At 33.3% G+C, this 26,240-nt stretch overlaps 1 protein-coding gene and 1 non-coding gene across 11 annotated transcripts in view; one reads left to right on the plus strand and one right to left on the minus strand.

Annotated features, from left to right (window-relative positions):
* Cntln (centlein) overlaps window positions 1-26,240 on the plus strand; it is a 199,432-nt gene that overhangs the window by 135,666 nt on the left and 37,526 nt on the right. For 8 of the 10 annotated variants that reach the window (XM_070007817.1, XM_070007750.1, XM_070007784.1 and 5 more), the window contains 3 exons: window positions 773-974; window positions 7,784-7,877; window positions 7,963-8,186. In XM_070007817.1, the coding sequence (XP_069863918.1) occupies window positions 773-974; window positions 7,784-7,877; window positions 7,963-8,186 (520 nt within the window). The remainder of the gene's footprint in view (window positions 1-772; window positions 975-7,783; window positions 7,878-7,962; window positions 8,187-26,240) is intronic. The other 2 variants (XM_070007757.1, XM_070007770.1) reach the window with 1 other exon arrangement.
* LOC138822400 (U6 spliceosomal RNA) lies at window positions 5,511-5,613 on the minus strand. The gene has a single exon (XR_011370434.1). It is a non-coding gene; the product is annotated as a U6 spliceosomal RNA (small nuclear RNA).

The following is a 26,240-nucleotide window of genomic DNA, read 5'->3' on the forward strand; positions in this document are numbered from 1 at the left end:
TCACTAATTTCTTTTCAATAGTGTATTTGGAATGTGAAATTCAACCCTGGATATGATCCTTCATCATGAAAGCTAGAGCAAATTCAGTTGTGGACGGGGGTGGTAAAGCATCTCATAAACATATAAATTAGTATTATATAGATTAGCATGGTAACAAGCAGCATATGACTATGTCAAATACTTAGAAGATTATCATGTGGAAAGGAGCATGTTTACTTATATGTTCTTCTTTGACACAAGACTTCTAATCTTTTTGCTTAAATTCTTCAGCGTACCATGCATCTTACTTATTTTATTTCGTTTCCTATACCCCAGTTCTGTGATAAAAAGTTGATGGTAAGGTTTTTGAATTTTAATTCACTTTTTAATTCATCTGTTATACCTAATACAACACAAAAATGGCATAAGAACACATTTTATTAAATGATAAATAGCCAGCCATAAAGAATGAAATTACAAAAAAATCAGTAAAAACCTAAAGGCTTAAATTTTATATTTGCTGAAGAGATGTGCTGGTAAAGCGGAACATCTTATGGTCTGGATTAGAAAGTAGTACATACTCATACCCATGAAGCGTTTTAATGTGTATGCTACCTGAGTTGATACTTATAAACTACAGAAGAGATAGTAATAGGGATTTGATGCTAGATATCTATTTTCTGGATGAGATTCTAGAATTTTGTAAAAGATATTTAAATTAATGTTTTCTTTTCAAAATACACATAACAGTACTTGGATTTTTCATTTCTTCATCCTCTCCCCCTTTTTAAAGCAGCGATTCAGAAACACAGACCTCTCAAAATTTGGGAACAATTATTGTGGAAACATCACAGAAAATAGGCCCTGCAGGAAATGGAAGAGACCAGAAAGAAGGTGATCAAACAGAAGACATCCAAACTCAAGGAAATGAAGTAATACAAGCATATTCAAATGTAGATGATAAGCCCTCAAAGGTAGATGATAAGCCCTCAAAGGTACATGAAATCGTTTTGCTTAATTGTAAGCTATCTTATTAATTTTATGACATAACATAAATCACTGAATTTTGTCCATTTTTAGATAGGAATCCTTAAAACTTGTCTTCCTTGAAGTATACAGTGAAAATACTTATCCAAAAAGAATTTTGAAGTACTATTTTGCTATAATATATTAATAGATAAAATGAAAATTAATCCTCATAAATCTTAAGGTAGTTTTATGTCTTAGCAAGAAAGTTAATTGAAACTTAATAACTTAATAATTAGGTTATTATTGGTTTTAGGTATAGTAAATACAACATGAAAAAGTTCTGCTTTTGTATGTAATTATGTAGTCATTTATTCATTTATTATACTTCTACTGATTGATGATAAATAAGAAGATATTATAGAAATTTTGAGGTTATTCAGGAGATTTACAATTTCTAAGCCAGTCTAGTGACTCTCTGTTTCAAAAAACTTACTATTTTGCTATATATTATTTGGTTGTGAATTCTCTTTAGTCACTTATAGGCAGCTTAATGAGTTCATAAATAACTCACAACCTCAGCTTTCTTATGGAGTATAGTTTGATTAAGTATAAGTATAAGTTAAAGCCCTAGATTTTTTCTTCTATTCAGTGAGTGTATTTAGCTGTGTAGTGCTGTCTCATTATTATTATTTTATAGTAGCCAACATAGCTGATAGAACAAATACTGCAGCCTATTCTTTCAATAGTTTATTCATTATTGTTACTCTTAGAATCAGGTTAGATTCAATAAAAAATGTATTTTTCAAATTTTGGTGCCATATTCATGTATGTTGATATAAAACAATTATAGAAGTTGTAGAGGAGTTAGCAAGCCAGCTTGGAACCTTTAGACTTGAGGAATAGTGAGCTTTCTGGGTTTTCTACCCAAAGGATAGGGAAGTCCAGGTAGTATAATGGAAAATGTGACACCATAAATTCCCTATTGCAGCCAAACACCACTCCTGTGCTCATCAGTAAAGACCTACTGGGAACCTAGAGTTTTCTTTTCACCTGAGTATTAAGAAGCATTCTCACTTTTCTTCCTTCCATCATAGTACTAGTGCTAAGAATACCAAGAGGGGATATTCAGTGGTAATACTCCCTTCTCTACTTTTCAGTGGAGACTACAAAGGGGTTTGGGGCATCCAGAAGTGAAGAGGTACTTTTTGTATTTCCAGCAATTTGATTTTATGGGATAAGACCAGAGTTAGGGACTTTTATTACTGCATACTTCATAAGGCCCCAACTCTCTCCCCACATTGTCAATGGAAGCCTAGTGGGAAGCATTAACAAGTCCCTCCTTGAATATCTCAGCCACAGCAGAATAAGCCAAGGCCTACTAGAGAACCTGAAGTTCTATGTCCACCAAGCAATATGAAGGTAGCGATCTACAGCTATAGTATCAACAGTCTAGACTCCTGCCAATTGGCATAAGTAGATAATATGTCTCTTGTGCCATAAAAGCCTACTCAAACAAGATGTGAAAAGTATACAGAAACTTGACAGAATCCAAAATGTTCAGGATACAGTTCAAAATCAGGAAAACTACAACTTATTTGAGGAAAGACAACTAACAGAAACCAAAAGTAAAATAACAGATGATGAAACTGTATGATAAGCATTTAAAGTAACTATCATAAAAATGCTTCAAGCATCAAATGTGAAAAAGCTTACAATATGAAAAATAAAGTATCTTTTTTAGTTTTTAATTTTTATTATTATAGAGGTGACGTACAAAGGGATTACAGTTGCAAAAATCAAGTAATGAGTACATTTCTTTTAGGACAGTGCCCACCCTTCCCTTGCTCAATAAAACATCTTGTACAAAATATCTCAGCAAAGTAATAAAAGAAATGAAGACTCAAATTAGAATTATAGAACCAAAATATAACTGTTTTGTTATATTTTCGCCCAATAAAGATTGACATAAATCCTATCACTAAAATTGGTTTATATCTCAAAACTCATATCACCAAAATTGGTTAAAATGTCAAAACTGGTAGTACCGGTAGAGGTAGGAAAGCTTTATATTCACATAATAGAATATAGGGGCTACAAATTATTCAACATAAATGTGAATTACTGGTATTTGATAAAGACATAAGAGCAATTCAATAAAGGGTATTCTTTTTTTTTTTTGATAGTGGTGCTAGAGGAATTGGTTATCCACAGATAAAACCATGAACATAATCTAAGCAATTCCTAGAATACAAATTAACTTGAGATTGGTCACTGATAAAAAAAAAACTTTATATTATAAAAAAATTTTAAATGTAAGAGGTAAAACTATACAATGTGGGGCTCAATGAGGAGTATTTAGTCATAATATAAAGTATTCACAGAGGACATCAATAAGTTTGAGCAAATCAAAATTAACTAATAAGTTTTTCTGAGCATGGTGGTATACCTAATTCCTTCTACTGAGAAAGTGGAGGTAGGAGGATTATACTCCAAAGCTAGCTGGCTCATACCATTAATCTCTATCTGAAAAGTAAACTGAGAGGTTAAAGGGTTGAGGGGCTAACACCTCTGGATGGCTGCTTATCTAGCAAGTGTTAGACCTTGAGTTTGAACTCAGTACTCCCAGTGTACAGTAAAAAAGGAATAAAGCCAAAACAACGGTTGCTTTACAAAAGGCCTAATTTACAGCATGAAAAGACTAGTTAGATTAGGAAAATATTCATAAACCAATTATCTGGCAAAGGACTCACATATTAAATAAATAAAAGCATACTAAAAATAGCAACCAGTCCAATTAGAAAATGTGCAAAAGACATGAATCGTTTGCTAAGAAGGATATATTGATGGCAAATATAGAGATGTTCAGCATATTAGTCATTGTGGAAACACAAATCAGTATAACAATGAGATATCTTTTTTGCCACAGTTAGAATGGCTATTATAAAAAAGACAAAATATAGCTTTGCACTAGTGGTTTATGCCTATAATCATAGCTTCTTAGGAGACTCAGATCTGAGATTTCATTGTTTGAAGCCAACTAGAAAGAAAAGTGCATGAGACTCTTATCTCCAGTTAACCACCAAAAAGCCAGAAATGGAGTTATGACTAAAAAATCAGTCAAGCAAAAAGCTAAGTAAGAGCATGGCACCCCACGTTCAAGCTTGTGACTGGCATAAAAAAATATGCATGTAAATAAAACAAATATTGGTTGAGAAAGTGAAAGTTGTATATCCTGTTGATGGGAATGTAGATTAATCAGCTATTATGGAAAAGAGTATGGAGGTTCCTTAAAAAACTAAAAAAAATAGATGTGATCCAAATATTCTGCTATCCAGCTATATAAGCAAAGAAGATAAAATTAGTATATCATAGAGATATCTGCATTTCCATGTATATTTGCCCATATTGATTTCAGCATTGTAAATAGTAACCAAGATAGAGAATCAACCAAATTGTGCATCAGTGAATGAAGAAAATGTGATTATATATATATGGAATAGTACTTGGCATTAAAAAAAGGATATTGTGTTACCTGTGGCATAAAAGATATAACTGAAGAACATGTTAATAAAAGAATCCAGAATCCAGGCACAAAAACAAATATTTCATGTTCTTATTGATATCACCTCTTACTATAAAAATGATTTCAGAGTGCTAGGGACTAGTGGCTTACATCAGTAATCCTTGTTACTCAAGAGATTGAGATCTTAGTATTGCTGTTTGAAGCCAGCCCGGGCAGGAAAGTTCAAGAGACTATCTCTAATAAACTACCCTTAATCAAAAGAAGCTCAGGGGACAGTGCCCAGGCCCTGAGTTCAAGCCCCAGTACTGGGAACCACACAAAATGATTTCCTAGAAATAGAATAGTGATTACTGGAAGTGAGGAAGAGAAAGGACAAGAGAGATAGAGGTAACACAAAGAAATATGAAAGCTTAAAGTATTGAAAATAGTTAATTATCCTGATTTGATCCTTATGCATTGTATAAATATATAAAAATTTATATAAATATATAAAATAAATATGTGTAATTATTATTTGTCAATTAAAGTTTTTTTTAAAGGAATGGTAAAATAGGCACATGAAAAGACTGTCAACATTACTGGCCTCCAGGGAAATGCAGATTAAAACTATTATTAGAAGTGCATACTAGGACAGCTCAAATAAAAATTAATGATAATATCAAATGCTGATAAGAAATAGACATTGGTGGTGTGGATATCAAATCATTCAATACAATGCTCTTAAAAACAGTTTTTTAAAAAAATTGATTGTTACATCATTTAATAAGTTTTTAGAGTATTTCTAAAGGCCAGTTTGGTATCCTGGACCTTGTTGTAATGATGATATTTCTAATTCTCTATTTTAAAAATATCATTGTACAAAGGAGTTGCCATTCAACAAAGCAGTTTATGAACACAATAGGTCTTGATCAATGTAACCCTTTTCAAGATTCTCACCTGCCCCTCCCAAGGTAGCCCTTCCCTCACTTTTCTCAATTTTGTAGGATATCCATTGAATTCTTGACTGCATTTTCCCCTACTTCTTCTCATCATTCATCCAAAAAATATGGAACATTTCATGAATTTGCATGTCATCTTTGTGCAGGGGCCATGCTAATCTTCTATCATTCTGATGTTAGTATATGTGCTGCCAAAGCAAGTACTTGACAGTTCTTAAAGAACTAAGCCTACCGTAAAGTCTAGATGTTATATTTTTAGATACATATCCCACAGAAATAACAATTTATGCTTATCAGAAAAACCTAGAGCTGAGAATCCATATAATTTTGAGGCATGCTTTTTATTGTAAAGATACTATATAGAGGGTTGAGGCATGCTTTAGCATGAAAAAATACTTGGATTCAATGGCCAGTATCAGAAAAATAAATAATTTGTTAAATAAATAAAATCTACCTGTACATGATTAATGAAGTCAGTCATACTACATTTAGAATGGCTGAACACTAGCAATTGACAATTTTTTCAATAGCTGAAAAGTTACAGTATGGCATATCCATTTGCCAAGCAAAATACAATTTTTTTTTTTAGTCCAGTTGTGGGGTCTGAACTCTGGGCCTGGGCGCTGTCCCTCAGCTCTTCAGCTCAAGGCTAGTGCTCTACCACTTGAGCCACAGCACCACTTCCGGCTTTTTTCTTTTTGCTTATGTTGTGCTCAGGAATCAAACCCAGGGCCTCATGCATGCAAGGCAAGCGCTCTACCACTGAGCCACCTTCCCAGCCCCACAAATTTTTTTATGAAAGGAAATGAAACAAGCTGTGAATAAACAGTATCCTAGATTTCCCATCTTGAGCCATAAGTTAGGCTCTGTTTTCTGCCTTGTGATTTCTGTGTTCCTATTTAAGTAGAAATGTAAGATCACAGGGGTAGTCACTCATTTAACTCTGAGTTCCTGCTTTTATTTTGGCCTTGGATTAGTTAATATTTTACCATGTTAAAATGATAGTTTAAGAGTATTTGTTTCATAGTAAGCATGTTTCTCTAGTTTATATTTCAGCAATAGTATGTAAACAGAGTTGTAAACAGGTCCAATTAATTGTATACAGAATCGGTAACTAATACTGGTCACTCTGTTTTGAATATTTTTCAGTATTTGGTATGTAATTGGCAAAGTGTAATTGAATCTTAGCAATGAAATGTTAAGCAGGCATACACACATATGCCTACACATATATGCATACATATTTGTGTTTATACTGGGGTCTAGATGCTTTTCTTTTTTCACTCAAGGCTAAGCACTCTACCACTTGAGTCACACCTCAACTTTCAGCATTTTATTGGTTATAGAAATAAGAGTCTCATGTACTATCCTACTTAGGTTAACTTTAAACCTAGATCTTCATATCTGTGCCTCCTGAGTTGCTAGGATTATAGGCGTGAACTACTGGTGCCTGATTAAAAAGATATATTTTATGTTTGCTGGTTCTGAGGACAAATTCTATTAAGGTGTTTAAAAAATACAATGAGAAATAAAACATTATTAGGATTATGTAATATCTGAAACTTAAAGTCCCTATCTTACACTTTAGGATTATGACATACATAATATAGCATAGGATTATGACAGATATACTATAGTATAGTGTATGCATTTATCAACATAAAGTATGCAGTTTACTTTTGGTGTAACAGTAAGTCAAATTTATTTCCTCCATCTGTTTTTACTATAATTACATTTTTGTTCCTGAATTAGGATCTTTGAAAAAGTTCTACTGACAGAAATAAGTTCCTATTTCCCACACCAATAAATTCTTGAGAGCACATATTTTGTTCCTGTAATTTACAATGTTTTTTGAATATTTCTCTGTTTAAAATTTTGCTTTGTGGAAGCAAGTTTCCATCAAATATTTTTGAAATAGTCACCATGATGACTTCATTTTATTAACACGCGACATAGGACAAAGTTTACTTTATCTTAGCTTTACTTGCCATTAGCCTCACATGTTAATGTATTTGAGAAATAATATTGCCTACATTTCCAGATGATGTTATTAAATATTTTTATTTTACTTTAGCTGCTACTTCATGTACTCCTAGGATTAAAACTGTCTCTAGATTAAATTTTTAAAAGTTGATTTTGTGCCTATGTCTTCTGCCTATCTTAAAATCTATTAAAATAAATAAATTTAAATTTATTTGTGACTTGTAATAGGGTTGGAACTCAGGGCCTCAAGCTTGTTAGTACAGGCATTCTACCTCTTAAACCACAACTACAACCCTATATGAATATATTTTTTTGTAAAAAGTTATTATATTAGTTCATTTGATATTATCATTGAATAATAACCAACTTTTTGGGGAACTTTTAAATTTAGGATTTTTTACATTACAAGAAAACCAAGAAATCAACTTTTCAAAAGAAAAATGGTAGTATGCAAAGGAGTTCACATACAATCGTTCCTACCAGAGGTAAGAATACAATCTCAAAATTAATGCTATGTCTTTTAATATTTAATCTTATTTTAAAAATATTTTGAACATTATTTTTATTTAGTTAACAGAGATAAGTCTAAAAATATTACTGCCCAGAAATCAAGTAGCAGTTTAATCTTTTTACGAGAACGGATTATATCCTTGCAACAACAAAACAATGTACTTCAGAATGCCAAAAAAGCAGCAGAATTGTCTGTGAAAGAATACAAAGAAGTCAATGAAAAGCTCCTCCATCAACAGCAAATATCTGATCAACGATTTCAAACAAGCAGACAGACAATAAAGGTAAAAGAAACTTTAAATTATACTACACTGTGTTTATTTGTGGACATTTGATTTTACATGAGCTATTTAGTTCAAATTGTGTTCAACATGTTTCAATCTAAAAAGTAAGTCTTAGGTGCTACTCTAGATTTGGATAATATTACTTCATTAGTACTTTGAGTTACGAGATCTCTTTAATAAAGTGCATATTAAGGGATAAATCTAGGAGAAGGAGCTCAAAAGACTTCACCAGCATTTTATTTCATTTTTTAAAGCATTGTGTTCCATATTTTTAATATTTAATTGTGAAAAGTAGGTTTTATAAGTGAATTTAGCTTAGTCTTTGTGCATGTCTGTAATTTTGTTTATGATTATCAATTACATTATTAAACTAATTTACTCTTTACAAATACTAGCATAAAATATGAAGCTTTTATTATGAATATCTTTTTTGTGTGTTCTGGTATGGAGGATTGAACTTAGAGCCTTGTGCTCTTGCTCAGTTTTTTTACTCCAGTGGTGCTCTGCAACTTAATCCATGCTTCCAGTCCAGCTCTTTTGCTAATTAATTGGAGATAGTTTCACAGACTTTTCTGCTATACTCTTCAGATCTGTCTCCTGAAAGCTTGAATTATAGGCGTGAGCCACTGGTGCCCAGCTACAAACATCAATCTTAATATGTAATAATGAACTACTATCTTTTAACTGTTGATTTGAGTGTTCTTTAATAATTTTAGACACATTATAATATAATCTTGCCTATTAAAAGAAAATGAAAAAGGAAAGATTGTTTCTCCATTCTTTCTTAGTGTGAAGTTCCTTAGCTATATACATTATAAGGAAAAGGAAAATTGTATGCCAGGGATTTAAGTAGAAATCTGAATAAGACATATATTTTATTTTTAAATTCTTAACAATTGTACTTCTTTTTCTGACAACAAAATCCACATTTGTATCAGAGATACTGATAGTAATAAAGTAATAATTGTGTAATATAATATATTCTTTGATTAATACATGGTTCATGAGCATTTTAGAGTGTATATGATATAAATGATCCAATGAGTTGCTCTTAGAGGCATTTCCTCTTGAATGCAATATAGAAAGCTACCCTCCCTGCCAACATTAAGTTTTAGCTGTTTCAGACCTCATCTAATACAAGGTGAATGTCATATATTTACCACAACACCACAGTTTTATAATTTATATTTAATTATATTTATGATTTATTTTTAATTATTGCTCTTAATGTATAGGTTATTACAACTTACAACTTAAATGTAATTATACTTTTGATACATATTATTTTTAGATATTAGAAAGGTTCAGGTTCAATACCATCTAATTAAGGAAGTATTCGGGAAAGGATAGGAGTAAACATTTGTGCACTTCCTATAGTCATACTGATTCCTGAGCCTGACATCTGGAAGATGATGATTAGAGGCCATTCTAGGCAAAAGTATTCACTAGATTTCATCCCCACAATAGCCATCATAAAGGTCAGGATAGAGATTTGGTGCCAGTAGTAGAGCACAAACCTAAAAGGATGAGGCCCTCTGTTCAAACCTAGGTAATAACAAAAAATATTTAGAGATTTATTAATGCATAAATGGCTAATGAACTCAAATATAGTTAGTGAGGAACTCAAGTGAGATTTCAATTGTACATTTTATACTGTGGGGTTACCGAGATGGTAACCAAACTTAAAAGTCTCTACTAACAAAGTATCCTCTTATGCAAGGTTACATGGATAAGCACAGACTTCTTTAGTCAGTGCTTTAGTTTTCGATTTTCTGTTGGCTTCTTATGATAACTTTGCAAAAAGTATTGTCCCTTATGTTATGTCATATAAATAGGATAAAATAATAAATTAAATAAAAAGAATAAAAGTGAATATTTAAATAAGTAGTCCAAGGTTCCTAAATCCTTCTATATCTCTAAGGTGGCATTTTATACAACTTTGAGTTTAATAGTCTGTGTGTGTGTGTGTGTGTGTGCGTGCGTGCGTGCGTGTGTGTGTGTGTGTGTGTGTGTGTGTGTGTGTGTGTGTGTGTGTGTGTGTGTGTGTGTGTGTGTACCCAGTACTATGCCTTGAACTCTACACTTTACACTGTGCTAGATTTTCTTGCTTGTGGCTGACACTCCTATCCTTGAGCAGCACTTCCAGCTTTGTGTTTTGTTGGTTAATTGGAGGTGTAGTTTCTTGGACTTCTTTGCCTGAATTGTCTTCAAACTGCAATCGTTCAAGTATCATTCTTCCGGCTAGCTAGGGTTACAAGTCTGAGCCACCAATGCTTGGTTTCTGAACTTAACATTTTTTAAAAACATTCTGTTGCTTCTAATAGATAATAGGCTTATGAATAAAAAAGTCATATATCAGTCGGGTGCCAATGGCTCATGCCTGTAATCCTAACTGCTCAGGAGGCTGAGATCCGAGTATCATGGTTCAAAGCCACCTCCGGTAAGAAAGTCCGTGATACTCTTATCTACAATTAACCACTAGAAAACCAGAAATGGCATTGCGGGTTCAAGTGGTAGAGTGCTCACCTTGAGCTGAAGAGCCCAGGGACAGTGCCCGCCAGGCTGAGTTCAAGCCCCATGATCAACAACAACAACAAAAAATCATATATCAAATTTTTGATAATTTTCAGATGCTAGCATAATTGAGATCATAGTATAATTTTCATTACATGGAAAAAGATTGATTTACTGACTAGTTTCATTCACGATAAGGAATTGAACCTATAAATATCATCTAAGGAGCTCAATAAAAATTGGCAAATCCTTTCATAGGTTATATAGTGTCCTAAATATATCGGAGCTTTGGACTTAATGTAAAGGTTAGTAGCCTTGTGGTGGTGTACTTTCAAGATTGAAAAATATCATTTCCTGTTGGTCATAGACTGAAAGGCTTATGCCATTTATTTATATTACTTTTCTAGTACTCAGAGGATTTTAATTTCTGAATCTTGACTTGCACAATGGTCCTATATATTTCCAAAGGAAGAAGGTTATCTTTTTAGTTTCAAATAATATACTTCTCTATGTTAATAATATGATAATCTTATCGAGCTACAGTTGTTGTTTCCAGAAGGGAGAATGACAATATTTCTAAAATTTATAGTAGAGATGATTTATAAGCAGTATTGTAGAGAACTAGACTTTTACCCTAGATTATTCTTGCCAAGTAGCCTTTGGTCTTCTTCATGTTAAGTGCTTGGCAACACATAGAATGTCAGAATGATCCCAAGACTCAAATATAATCTTTGAACATAAATTTTATAAACATACACCATTGTTTATTTTGTGATTAGACACCAGTGTCTGATTTCTTCATGAATTCTTGACTCCTCTACTCTCTTGAGTCACATACAGTTTTGGAGCAACCTGTTTTGTTCTCAGAAACATTTTTGGAAAAACAATCTAAAATGTAAAACAGTTTTTCTTTTATAGACTTTGATTTTTCAAGTTTGTTTCATCTCTTGTCCAACTATTTTAGCCAATTAATCTCAAATTATGTCAGTGAAATTCTAAATCAAAGACTTTGACTAAGTGGAAGAATTGTGTATTAAGTACTACAGAGCATACTCTATTCAACAATTGCCTTAAGGTTTTAGATTAATCTAGCGCAAAAACAAAACTGGCTCTTTAGTTCATTTTTTCAACCTTTTAATTCTACAAGGGTCATGTTTTATTTATTTATTTATATATTCATTATTAAGTTCTTGTACAAAGAAGTTACAATTCCACAGGCCAGGTTATGCGTGCAAAGCTTCTTGATCAATGTCACCCCTCCAATTGTCCTCTTTTTTTCTCTCTCTTCTGGCCCTATCCTCAAGTTATGTAGCTCATTTTTTATATAATGTATATTGAATACAGTGACTGCATTTACTCATCTTTCCTTCCTCCATTCCCATGCCCTCCTTTTTCCCTCCCTCCAAACATATTTCCAATTTAAAAGGGTCATATTAATTAATCTGCATAATAAGTTTCATATATTTAGACTTATATGATTGCTTTGTATCCTAAAATGGTAGTTGTGTTTGGTTAATAAGTGTGTTTAACTGTATTGGAGCCACATTTTTCTGTCTGGAATTACAGAATTTTAAACAGGCTCATTTCCATTTTGTGATCTGTGTAACACATTTCTAGTAATGACAAAGTAGAAAACCATTCTTATTGTTCATTGCTAGTCTCCAAAGTTTTCTTTTACCTTCCCCCAATAGTTTGTATAGTACACAATCCTTGTAGGGTATTCAGTTTATATATGTCAGATTCTCTAGGGCCATGGCTTTTGCCAGATGAAGCACTTTTGATTTTGAAGCTGATGAAACACAGTGCGATTATTGATCTGTGCATGACATAGCCTGTCTCTCTCCTGGCAGAGTGTAGCAACATTTATCCAGGAATTTGTGAAATGTCACTCGGATCATGTTCGCAAGGTAAACTGTGCAAAATCCAGGATCTGAGCTGAGAATCCATGTGGAATTAGACGTGACTGTCTTATTTCTACATCTGATCTTCTAGATGAACCAAGTGATATTTGTTAACAGAATGTCTCGGTCCTATATTACACTTTGTTAGGAAATATTATTATTACGTAGAGCACTGGGTACTAGAATATCATGCTTCTTAAATCAGATTCACTTCTATTTCCAGATTTACTTCTAATATTACTGTAGAAAATATTAAGAAGAAAATACAGCCTAAATAGAAACCACTTTTCTGTTTATAATAAAGTCTTATATTTCAGTAATATTTTATTCTTTGCATCAATATATTTTCAAACAGGTATTCTCATTAAAATGTGTCTGGAAGTGACAAATTATTAATATTTTTCTCACTATTGAATTCTAATATTTAACTTTAACATTTCAGGGTTTAGTTTTAAATGGTGAGGATATTTGTTTATACATGAATAGATGTGTTTATATTTGTTACAGTTCATATTAGTTTAATCTAAAATACTGTAATAATGAATATTCAGTGTTGAATTAAATATGACACCTATACGACACCTTTATAACAATTGTACATGTGTACCACGAGATTATGAAAATTTATGTATATATGTATATATAGTACATATATTTGTGAATATATAGATATACATATGTGTACATAGATGCAAGTAAACTATACCATGAAGGTATACTGGAAATGGAGAGAGAGAGCAGTCATTTATCATTATCATTCTTTAGTAAAGATTTTACAGTTGGGGGCACTTGGACTGAACCCCTTAAAATTTGGTATGAGTTTGACAGATGTATGCATTCAATAAAGCCATTAGAACAAAGGAAAGTTTGAAAAGACATTAACCTGAGAGAACAGTTTGTAAAGCATAGTGAGTAATTGGGTACAGGTGTTGTACTCAACCCTGGCTGTATATCATCCTTACCTAGGAGGCTTTAAAAGCTACCTATATTCAGGCCCCATAGTAAGCCCATTTCAATCCAAGTATAGTCTGAGAATGGGCCATGGACCATAATACTTTTAAAATGCTGTCAGGTGATTTTAATGTATGGTGAAGACCTGACACTAATGTTTGAGAAAACAGAGATTGAATGCAAGCAACTAGATAAGGTTGTTTAAAAATCAAGGCAAAAATTCTATAAAAGTATATTCTATTACACAGTAGTAAATAATAAAAGTACAAAGTGTTTTATTAAATGAAAGATACTTTAATATAGTATATAACTATACAAATGGGAAGATTAAAAAAGAGCTAGGGGATATTTAAGATGCTTTTCAGGTCTCTAATTTAAGTGAGCACAAATTGATGATAAAAAATTAGATTTGTGATAGTGTAATATAATAAATATTGCTGCAATAAATACAAAGGAAGCTGGATAAAATGTACTAAATACCTTTGTAAATGCATCCCAGAATTTGTAAAAGAGACAGAAAAAGAACAGAAAGAGAAGAAAAGAACAAAGTGAAAAGAGAAAAGAAAAAGAAAGGAAAGAAAAATAATATAAGTCCCCAGAGGCTAAGTCAATGACAACTTACTGTGGTAGCTGATGCTAAGTTGGCACCAAAGTGGAGATATGTAGTAAATAATAGGATAATGATCCTCAGGAGTTCCTTAGAAGCTGAGATCTGAGATTTGAAGTTCAGAGCTAGCTCAGGCAGACAAGTTTGAGACAGTTACATTTGTAAAATTTGTAAATGTCAGATGTGGAGGTGTGGTTGAAGTGGTAGAGGCCCTGAGCTCAAGCCCCAGTACCAACATTTAAAAATTAAAAATAAAGTAAAACCCTCAAAAACTGAAGGTAAATAGAAATGAGAGTTCTAAAGTGTAAGCTTTGGATTTTCCAACATTTGGATGTTGGGAAGATGAGAAAAGTCTGGAAAGAGAATATAGCTAAATAAAAGAAAAACCAAGAGAATGGTTTACCTAAAGACAGACAATGAAAACATTGAAGAAGGATATGGTAACTGTCAAATGCTGCTGATAACAGTGAATTCATGAGAGAAACGTAGGAATAGGAAGAGAATGAGAGAAATTGGAGGAAATTACATATGCATATATTCTATAGTTTTCTCAAAGAGCCTTACTAAAACAAAAGATTGTGTAAATCTAAGTGCTCTCATACTCACACTGAATATTGAAAATATTTTAAATTGTTTACATAATACAGCTACAAAATATCTTTCCACAAATTTTCAAAGAATTGAAAACATACTAATAGTACTAACATAAATGACGTTAAAAATGATTTGAAAATTAACAGTTTCTGCTGGACTCTAGTGGCTAATTCCTGCAACCCTAGTTCCTCAAGAGAGAGAGACCTGGAGGATTGAGGTTCAAAGCAAGCCAGGCAGAAAAGTCTGAATGACTCTGTTTTTGAATAGTCAGCAAAATGATAGGCTGAAGGCATGGCTCAAATCTAAGAAGTTAACAAAATAATGAAGATGAGAAATTAATTCAAGTTGAATTCCAATGAATAGTATATATTAAATCTTACAGCATGAAAGTATGGTAGTAATCAGATAGAATTTACATAATTAAATACTTAGTAAAAAAGCTAGGAGAGGGTGCTCATTTGTCATCCCAGCACTGAGGAAGCAGGATGATCATGAGTTTGAGGCCAGCCTGGGCAGCATAACAAGACCCTGTTATCAACCAGATTCTTCTTCAGTTCTTAACTCTTCTCCCCTGGATTGCTTTTACTTTGAGTCTGGCTCTCACTACATGCTAGTAAGATGGCTGTGATAATTCTAGAATATCATCGGGGAGGAGAAGTCCAGTAGATGAGAGAGAGTCTGATATAGAAAGAGAGGTTTATATAGATAACAACAGCAGAGCACACCTACCGATATCATTTTAATTTAATTATTTTTTCAGATAATGGGTAGGTTTATTCATCATTCTGGCTGGCACCAGGCCATGTTGGCCCTCTATGTGGCTGGGAAAGGCCTGGGAAAGACCTGGGAAAGAGCTGGGAAAGGGAGAGAGCTGGGAAAGAGAGAGAGCTGGGAAAGAGAGCCCGATATCATATTTATCTTAAAGCATGTCCTTTACACTAAAGAAGCAAAAAAAATGCTAGCCAGAAAAACAGGCATAGGAAAGTATATATTTTGTTGGCAAAATTAAAGACATTAATTCAAGGTACTATAATTTTCCTATATAAGTATTTCTAATTCTGATACAGAAATTGAAAGATAATTTTTAAAAATTATATGAGAATTATATCTATGCTCTTAATATAATTATATTAATATAATTCTGTTAATAACAATAGATACAGAATATAAAAATAACAAAAATAACAAACTGTGTTTAGGGAAAAATAGAAGAAAAGTGTTGTATATGATTGAAATTGATTTGCTGTCAGATTAAAGTATAACTACCAGAAACTTTATGTAAGCATCAGTGTAACTACAAGAAGATACACAAAATGAGAAAAGAATCAAAATATGTCACTACAGAAAAGAGAAGAAATAAAGAAGACAGTAACAAAAGAAAAGAGGGATCAAAGAACTACAGAACATATATTGACAGAATGGCAGTATAGGTTTTCACTATCTATGGGGAGTTTAAATGTAAGTGGATTAACCTTGCTAACAAAAAGCATAAGATGGCAAAATGGATTAAAACAATCCAACTATTTGCTGCCTACAAGAGATTTATGGTAGGTTTAAGGAAGCACAAGTGAGAAGTTAAAAAATGGAAAATGATAGTCCATGCAAATGGTAAGCCATGGAGAGAAGAGGTGACTATATCAGTATAGTCTGTTGAACTAAAGTCTGTTTTTTAAAGAAAAAACATTCATCTGAAAGAAGGATGAATTTACCAAGAAGATAAAACATTAATTCTAAGTACAACCTTAAGAGCTCTTTAATAAATGGGACAAATTTTGACAGAATTGAAGGAAGATATTGTAAGGTCAGCTGCTGGATGGCAAGCAGGGAGCAGACTCCACCCTTCTCGCAGCAAAGTCTCCACCCAGTACCTGTGTTACTCACGCCACCAAGGGACAGCTGCTGCTCGCTGCCTTCTCTGGGAGGGACCAAATTCCAGCCTTTTACCCCTATTGTCGATGCCCCTTGTCAGCAGGAAGTAGCCAGAGAGAATCTGCGCCCTATTTCATGATTATTAAAAGGCTGGAATGTAAGGTCCACTCCTGGATGGCTAGCAGACTCCACCCTTCTCGCAGCAAAGTCTCCACCCAGTACCTGAGTTACCTAGGTAACTGGGACACCTGGAAGAGGTCACATCTGCATCTGCTGAGGTCACATCTGAATTTGATGTGGCCACACCTTTCTCTGCCCATACCCTAGATAAGGCCTAGCCCAGGCCCCGACACCCTCTCTCTGCTCTCTCTCTGCTCTTTTCTAGCTCTTCTATAGCTCTTCTCTTTTCTAGCTATTTTCTCTCTTTTCTAGCTCTCTCTTAGCTCTTTTCCCCAGCTCTCTCTCTTTCTCTCTTTCCCAGCTCTCTCTTTCCCAGGCCTTTCCCCACTGCGTGGAGGACCAAGATGGCCTGGTGCCAGCCTGAATGATGAATAAACCTACTCCTTACCTGAATACCACGTGCATGGTGCTGTTCTTACTCGGCTACCTCTTTTTAAAAACCTAACATAAATATAACAACACAAAGCTCCACTTTTAATGGTGGATAGAACAACTAGACAAGATTAACAAGGAACTAGGGGATCTAAACAACTAATTGAACCTAATAGACATTTGCAAAATACTACCTCCAGCAACAATACATATTCTTCTCAACTACGTCTAAAACAATTTCCATGATAGATTATAGATTAGGTCACAAGGCAAATGTTTCATTCAAGATTAAAATCAAGTGAAATATCTCTCCTGACTATAATGGGAAAATTATAAATATCAAAGTTAAATTGGAGAATTCCCAAATATATGGAAACCAAACCAAAACCTCTTGAACAACCTGTGTACCAAAGAAGTCACAAAGGAAATTAGAAAACATTAAGATGAATAAAAATGAGACTACAACATACCTAAACTAATGGACTGCCACAAACTTTTTTTTTAATCATTACTGGGGCTTGAACTCAGAATCTGGGTGTTCTCTAAGTTTTTTGCTCAATGCTTGCCACTTGAGCCACACCTCCATGTTCAGCTTTTTGATAGTTAAAGGAGATAAATGTCTCACAGACTTTCCTGCCTGGGCTGCTTTCTAACCTGAGCATCCTGAGTAGCTAGGATTACAGGTGCCTGACAACACAAAAGCAGTCTTAAGTGGGAAGTTTCTGGGGCTGGGAAGGTGGCTCAGTGGTAGAGCGCTTGCCTTGCATACATGAGGCTCTGGGTTCCATTCCTCAGCACCACATAAGTAAAAAGAAAAAAGCTGGAAGTGGTGCTGTGGCTCAAGTGTAGAGCGCTAGCCTTGAGCTGAAGAGCTGAGGGACAGCGCCCAGCCAGAGTTCAGGCCCCATGACCAGACCCCCCCCCCCAGAAAAAAAGGGAAGTTTCTATATTGTACTGAATACTTAAACTTATTAATAAGGTAGATCTTTTTTTAAATTATGTTGCTGTCTTTAAGTAGTTGTACAAAGGAGTTGCCAGTTAAAGCAGTTTATGAATATAAATCTGTGTCACCCCTTCCGACATTCTCACCCATCCCTCCCAACCTGCCCATTCCCACACTTTTTTTTTTAAATAAGTTTTTTTTTATTGTGAAAATACCATATAGAGGGGTTATAATTACATGAGCAAGGTAATGAATACATTTCTTATCAAGCATTGTTGCTTCCTTCTTTGTTATTCCCCTACCATCTCTGCCCTCCCATCTCCACGACTACACCCCTCCATCTAAATTGTAAAGTTTGTTTTTTGACATAGAGTCTCTTACATCTCATTGTTGCAATGGATCCACCTGTATCCCTATTTAAATAATTTGTTTTACAAAAGAGGAGGCAACAATGCTTGTTAAGAAATGTACTCATTACCTTGCTCATGTGATTGTAACCCCTCTGTATGGTATTTTCACAATAAAAAACTTACTTTAAAAAAAAACAAACTTTGTTTTTTCCTTCCCCTCCCCAAATTATACCATCATCAAATACAGTGAAAACAGGGGTTATGCTGTGGGGGAGGGACATACAAAGCAACAAAGAAATCACCTTATAAATACGTTAGAAACAATGGATTTTGTAGGGTGTACATTGAATTCTTGACTGCATTCTCTGCCCTTCTCCTCTTCATTCTTCTGCTACTCCCACCATAACCCTACCCCACCCTTTCAAGTACCTTGATTTTCATATTTAAAAAAGTAGATCTCTTGTTAAATGTTTTTATGAGAAGTTTTTAAAGTAGAAATATTTTGATACAATTAAACCTATTCATGACAAAAAGTGCCTTAGCAAAAGAGGAATAGTAGAGAATTTCTGTGTTTTATCAAAAGGTGTCAACCAGAAACCTAAAACAGCTATCATACTTGGAAGTTACAAGTATTCCTTTAAAAATCAGAAACAAAGCCTTTAGAGTTCCTGTCAGTGTCTTCAACTTTAACTCCAGGGTCTTACCAGCATATTAAAAAAGAAAGTGACAGTTAAAAGTAGTAAAAATGGAAAACAAAACAAATGTCAGTTCTAGACATTATGCTTCTGTAAACTAAATCTCAATGCGTTATTACTTTAACAGTAAATTTAGCAAGATCACTAAATATAAATTCAATATAGGTTGAGAGAATTGGATTCATATTCAACAGTCAACAGAATAGACAATTTAAAAAAGAAATTTTGAATGAGAACAAAAAATATGTGGTATTGGTTATGGAATACATACCAATTTCAGGAATTCTAAAATGCAAAACTTACTATATATGTTTTGAAATATATATAGTATCTAAACATATATGGAAAAATAAGCATCAAAGACATTGAATAAAGTGGAGTCAGGAGACAGGATAATAACTTTTACGTGTACTCATAATTGTCTTCACTGAGTAGTTGACACATAGGAATTCATTGTATTTTTCTTTATTATATTATTACACTTAGTGTTGTATTTGAAGTGTTTTATATCACTTCATTTAAAAATGAAGAAGGAAACTTACTGATATATTTACAAAAAGAATGCTAGAGATGAAACAAATATTTGCAACAAGAAAATCAGTTTGGTGGAGTATCTGCTCTGTGGGCTAAAGAAGAGTGAGAAGACAGGAGGAAGTACACAGAGAAGCTAAAGGAAAAATAGGAGGTGCTGCAATACAGAAACAAGAGAGGAGTTATTAAAGTGAAAGATTTGGTCATCAGTATTAGATGCTATGGGTGAACTACAAATAGAAAGGTGCATTGTTGTTAGATTTTTACTTAAAAGGCTATATTCTTCATAGCAAATATTAGACTGGAGTCAACCCAAAACAATAAAGTAGGAGAAAAGAGCTCAAAACAAAAAGATAAGCTGAAGAAAATGGACTAAGAAAGGGTAGAAATAACTAGGACAGAAAACTGTAATGTCTTTAATGTTTCTTTTTGCTTCACACCTCATCATCCCAGATTAGCTCTCTCAGTGCAGACCTGGACATGTGTACCAGCCACGTCATCCTGATAGCTCAGACCCCATAGAAAAAGGGGTATTTTCCTTTTCCATCTTTCAGTCTTCCTCTCATTTCTATAGTAGTTAAATATATTTTACAGTCTTTTCATTATATGAATGTTTTCACCTACATTAACAAATCTGAGTCATGTTAAGATTCATGGTCAGGACACATTTCACACACTGCAGCACATTTAGCATTACTTTGTTTCTCCTACTTCACTGGAAATGCGAAATGTGTCCACAAATTCCAAATATGTGTCTGAATGTAATATACTCTTAATTATTTTATTTTGAAATTTTATTGTCAAGGTGATATACCAGAAGGGTTACAGTTACATACATAAGGTAATGAATACATTTCTTGTCAAACTTGTTACCTCCTCCTCCATTTTTCTCCCTTTTTCTCTCCCCTTCTCACTCCCTGCCCCTGTTGTACAGACCATTTCCAACATATTGTGAGTATTGCTGTTGCATTGGTTTCCCCTTTGCCTTTGTCTCACCATTTTGTTGTTCCCCTTCCCTTCCCTAATTCAGATAAATGTATATATGATACCCAGGGTACAAAATCAAATACAGTGACAATGGAATAAACCGTGGAAAAAATACAAAAGAAACAAGACATCACAAAGTACATTAACAAAACAACTACTGATTTCTAGGAGAAGCCATACAATTAATAAAAGCAAAAATAACTCTCAGACCATCCTGTTCATGAAGACCAATATGAATCATACTTTATATAGCATATAAGTGATTACTCAGATTAAACTTTACTACTGAAAAATATAGACAAGATGATTTTATGTAGAAAATGAAAGATTATAGAAGAAATTTCTATGTAAATTCTTCCCATGATAAAAAAAATAGCTCTCCAGTAAAATCACTGAAAAATTCTATGACTAATACAGTGAAACTCCCAGCTTCATAAGTTGTTTTTTTAATTGTTTCCTCTTGTAAAAGAAACTTCTACTCTGTGCTATGAGTGACATTTCTTTGGTAATTTTTACTGAAAAAAATTGCATTTCAAACAGTATAGTAGCTTTTTATTTGGTAAAATCCAAAGTACTTTAAATCTTACTTCTTTCGATATCCATTTTCCCCCTCTTGAATCTCAAGGAAAGTTATAATTACTAGTATATGTCTGAGACAAGCAGAAATGGTCAGATAAGCTGATGTTAGGTGAAATGAACCCCAAGATAAGGATTCAAATGTTTTTTCTTTCTTGTGATTGTTTCTAACATATTTAAAAGATGATTTCTTTGTTGCTTTGTATGTCCCTCCCCCATGGTATAACCCCTGTTTCACTGTATTTGATGTTGGTATAATTTGTGGAGGAGAAGGGAAAAAACAAATTGTTTAAATAGGGATACAGGTGGACCCATTGCAACAAGACGTTATGTACAAAGATGTACAAGATATTATGTCAAAAATGAACTTTACAACTTTGGGGGGGGGGAGAAAGAGGGGTGGGAAGGGGATACAAAGGAGGAAGCAACAATGCTTGATAAGAAATGTACTCATTACTTTGCCCATGTAATTGTAACCCTTCTGTACGGTATTTTCACAATAAAAAAATACTATTAGGTTGTTTCTCAAGATTTTTAGTATGACATAGTTATAAATGATCAGCATCACATGTATACTTAGTGTTGCTGCTGTTAAATTTGTAATGGGTTGTAAGGTTTTTGAAATTCACAGCCTGACTGTCTTTGAAGTATTTATTTATGGGTTTAGATGTAGTACAAATAAGGAAAGACATAGTTAACCATTAGCTTACCATAGAAATGTTAAAATTTCTTAAGAATTCAGATTCCCTTCATATTTAGGGTATAATTAAGGAATATGCAGCTTCTGACTAATTTGAATATATAAAGTTGGAATTACAAATTATGATCTTTAGTCTCTGGGCTTATAAATGAAATGTTGACAATTTCCAATTAATCAGTGTGACAATTCATTAGTCTACTGAAATGATCTAATAAACAATGCTCATGTAAATACTTATCAGAGTTTTATTGAAAATACTTTGTCTTATAAAATATCAATTTCAGAAATATATCATAATTATAAATTTTTAGAAGAAAAATATTGAGGAACACTGACACTTTTTCTTTCAAATCTGTATAAAAATTAAATATTAGAAGAAATTTGTGATTGTCTAGACTCACTTTTAATAACAATAGTATAGATGGTATTCATATATATGGCTAATCTAGGCAACCCATTTTGGGTAATATATTACTCATAAGAGGTATATTACCAGCCGGGCACTGTTGGTTCATGCCTGTAATCCTACCTACTCAGGAGGCTGAGATCTGAGGATCATGGTTCAAAGCCATCCCGGACAGGAAAGTCTGTGAGATTTTATCTCCAATTAACCACCAGAAAACTGGAAGTGGTGCCTTGGCTCAAGCGGTAGAGCACTCGCCTTGAGCTGAAGAGCTGAGGGACAGCGCCCAACCCCAGAATTCAAGCCTCACAACCAACCCCCTCTCTCCAGAAAAGTATATTACCATAAGAAGTTGTTATTATAGTGATACTCCTAAAGGACAGAAAATTGAAGTGATGTTCTTTAACTTTAATCTATTAAGATATTGGTTTAGTTATTAAGATTATTTTGAAATGTACAATAAAGCTAATATCACATAGGTTAAAATTTTACTGTAAGTGCATATCATACCAAAATAATAGTTTTTCAATATTTTGACTATTTTAATATTAGCAAAATGTTTAACTATTTGACATTTGAAATAGTAGTGTTGATTTTCATTTTGAGGAATCATTGAAACATATTTATAAAATAATGACTTAATTAGACATTAGCTAGAACTTGGCATTACATAATGTAAAAGTATTGAGTTAGTTTTACCTCTTGAAAATGTTATGGAAAATAGTATAGCTCCTATCCATATGCAGACATTTCTCTGATAGAATCTAATTTGAACACATCAGGACAGATTGGCATTTTTAGTACCATAAAAAAACTGCTTTGTTAATTGCAAACCATATTTAGTATGACCTTAGAACAAAGTAACACCTTAAGTGTCATGCTTTGTCTTTAATGTGTGCACTGGAGTAGGTTCATCTATGCTAGATAACTGCACTTCGTGAAAAGAGTTTTTTCTTGATAGGCAATTAGCAGTAATTAGGAAAATTCACTTCAATAAGATGTCAACATGAGATTGTTTAAAAAAGTTGACTGTCAGTGACTTAAAAAGAAAGTTCTCTGACACATAGGTAAGGCAAGTGAAACATGAAATGTTAATTTAACTTTTCTGCTTATTATTCATGCACAATATTATTTTGTCATTCAGACACTACATTGACAGAGTGTAAGAGTGTTAAAGTAGTGCTGCTAGAATAAAAAGAAGATTAATCTACCATTGCCCAATTAGCCAAAGGTACTTAATGGTCTCTAAAGGCTACTGAAGTCTAACTACTAGCAAAGCATTGGTGAAAAGTCCTCTATATTACCTTCATTTGCTTGACATTTTGTGAAACATACTGTAGGCTTTTAATAACTGCATTTGTCAGAAAAATAGTTTATAGTGGTGATGTAGTAACTGAGGTGTTTTTCAAAAGACGTTTTGTTACACAGATAATCACATCTGCCTAAGAACTTTTTGTGTTGATTTTCAGTTCCTCATTTTTTTCTTTTGATGATCCTAAGTATCACAAGAAAGAAAAACTTACGTTTTTAAATTTGAAATTCTTATTTCTTAATTTGAGTTATTTATCTAACTGCTGAACTACTTGTATGAGAAATATCTGTGTTTGTAGAAATTAATGCAATTTTGATAACTTGTATAATTATTTGATTATACTTTTAGTCATATATATAGAGACAATGATTTTTATTTCTTTCAGTTTTAGTTCTATAAAAGTATAATCCAAATAAAAATACTAAATATTTATTGGAGGGAGAAACATCATTAAAATTAGAGAGAGTGCTTGCTATAAAACTCACACAGATATTGTTAAATCTGAATTTTCTCTCTAGTCTCCTACTTCCATTCTGGTAACAAAATTGTTTTTATAATTAGTAAAGACCTCAATAAGATTGTAAAATTACTGCCTACGGAATTACTGATGCAAAAGTATCAGCCATAATAACCAGATTGTGATAATATAAATGAATTTATGTATTCAACACAAATAGTGTTCTATGTCAGTCTGAAACAGAATTTGAGATAAGAAGTTTCCAATTAGTAATTGAAAACAGACTACTGCTATTCAGTAATTGCTTTTCCCTACTTTTTCTAGCCCTTTGGCTTTTGAAAGAAAAAATTGGAGAGCCCATTGTAGTTATAGATTATGCCTCATGTTTTATTCTTGTTACCATTTGACCTTTTCAGCACGCAACCTCTAACCTTTGCACCAACGTGAGCTGTAAAGAGTTCCAATCATTTCATCCAAGGGCTTCCTGAAAATTTTTTTTTTATATTTTATTTTATTTTATTTGAGAACATACTGTACAGAGGGGTTACAATTACATGGGCAGGATAATGCATACATTTCTTACCAAGCATTGCAGCCTCCTCCTTTGTTTACCCTTCACCTCCCTTCCCAGCCTCCCCCCTCCCCTCCACCCAATCATACCCCCCTCCCTCCCACACATCGACATTGTAAAGCTGGTTTTGACATGACATTTTGTACTTCTCATTGTTGCAACAGGTATACCTGAATCCTTAAACGACTTGTTTGTCCCCATCTCCTCCACATGTTATACTGACATCAAATATAGTGAAAGCGGGGGTTACACTGTGGGGGAGGGACATACAAAGCAACAAAGAAATAATCTTATAAATGCGTTAGAAACACATGCATGAAAGAAACGAAAACATTAAAATACATGTTTAAGGGTTCGTTTTCCTAACATCACATTATCTGACCTTTTCCGCTTGACTCATACCTATACTAGATATTGCAAATAAGGGAAACCATGGGACCTATGTTTCTTTGGGCCTGGCTTACTTCACTTAATATAATTTTTTCCAAGCCTTTCCATTTCCTAACAAATGGGGAAATGTCATTCTTTCTGATGGAGGCATAGAATTCCATTGTGTATATATACCACATTTTCTTGAGCTTCCCGAAAATTTTGTCATAACATTCAGTCTCACATTTGGCTCAGTTCTCTAGAATTTCTTTGTGTCCATTTTTCAGATCCTACCCTCTAAATTAATACTATTTGCTGAATTTTTAAATGGTTCATTACTACCTAATGGTTTTTAACTGATGGTAATATATATATATATATGTATATATATATATATATATATGACAAATTAAATGCACCTTTGAGTTATACAGGTTGTTTACTTTCCAGAAAAAAAGTGGTAAGAGTTGTCTCTTTTTAGAAGTAAGGAATTACACTCCCATTTTATTCCTTTCTCTCGGAGCACTGCTTTTAAAACATTTGAATATTCAAAAGCATTTTCTTTACATGCTACAGCTAATATGTTCCTTGAGTAAGGTGTATATTAAATACTTAAGCAGATACTAAAGTCAGAAAAAAAGAAATGTATTGTTTTCATAATGATTAGAAAAATGATTCTTTTAGGTTTAATTTTGAAGTTGTTACCTTTCTTTATTTGGCCTGTAGAATGTTTTCATGGATCACTTTTGTTTTCCTAGTCATTTACTCTTGGCCATTCAAAGGGAATCCTAATGAAGAAGCTATATGTTTTATCTTCTCCTGACTGCCCTCAGTTTACTCATTGGTATTCAATACCTGAGTTTCTCTCTGGAAAGCAAGTGGTTTTAGGTCTAGACCAGGGCATTTGATATTTTCCTTACCATCTAGAAAAACATATCAGGTATAGGGGATAGGGAATACATAGAGGTAAACTGCCTCTAGTTTACCAGAGAGGAAAGGAAGCAGGAACAATTTCCTTTCTTCCTGTCTTACTGCTTCATGATACTACTGTAGCTTGGATATAAAATGGCCTCCACAGGCTCATGTGTCAAAGGGTCAGTTCCCAGCTGATGGAACTATTTTGGAAGTGGATAGAAACTTTAGCAGGTGAGTTCTAGCTAAGGGAAGTAAAT

The sequence above is a fragment of the Dipodomys merriami genome, unplaced genomic scaffold, assembly GCF_024711535.1.
Source record: "Dipodomys merriami isolate MVZ:Mamm:240054 unplaced genomic scaffold, mDipMer1.0.p SCAF_11, whole genome shotgun sequence".
NCBI classification, from domain to species: domain Eukaryota; kingdom Metazoa; phylum Chordata; class Mammalia; order Rodentia; family Heteromyidae; genus Dipodomys; species Dipodomys merriami.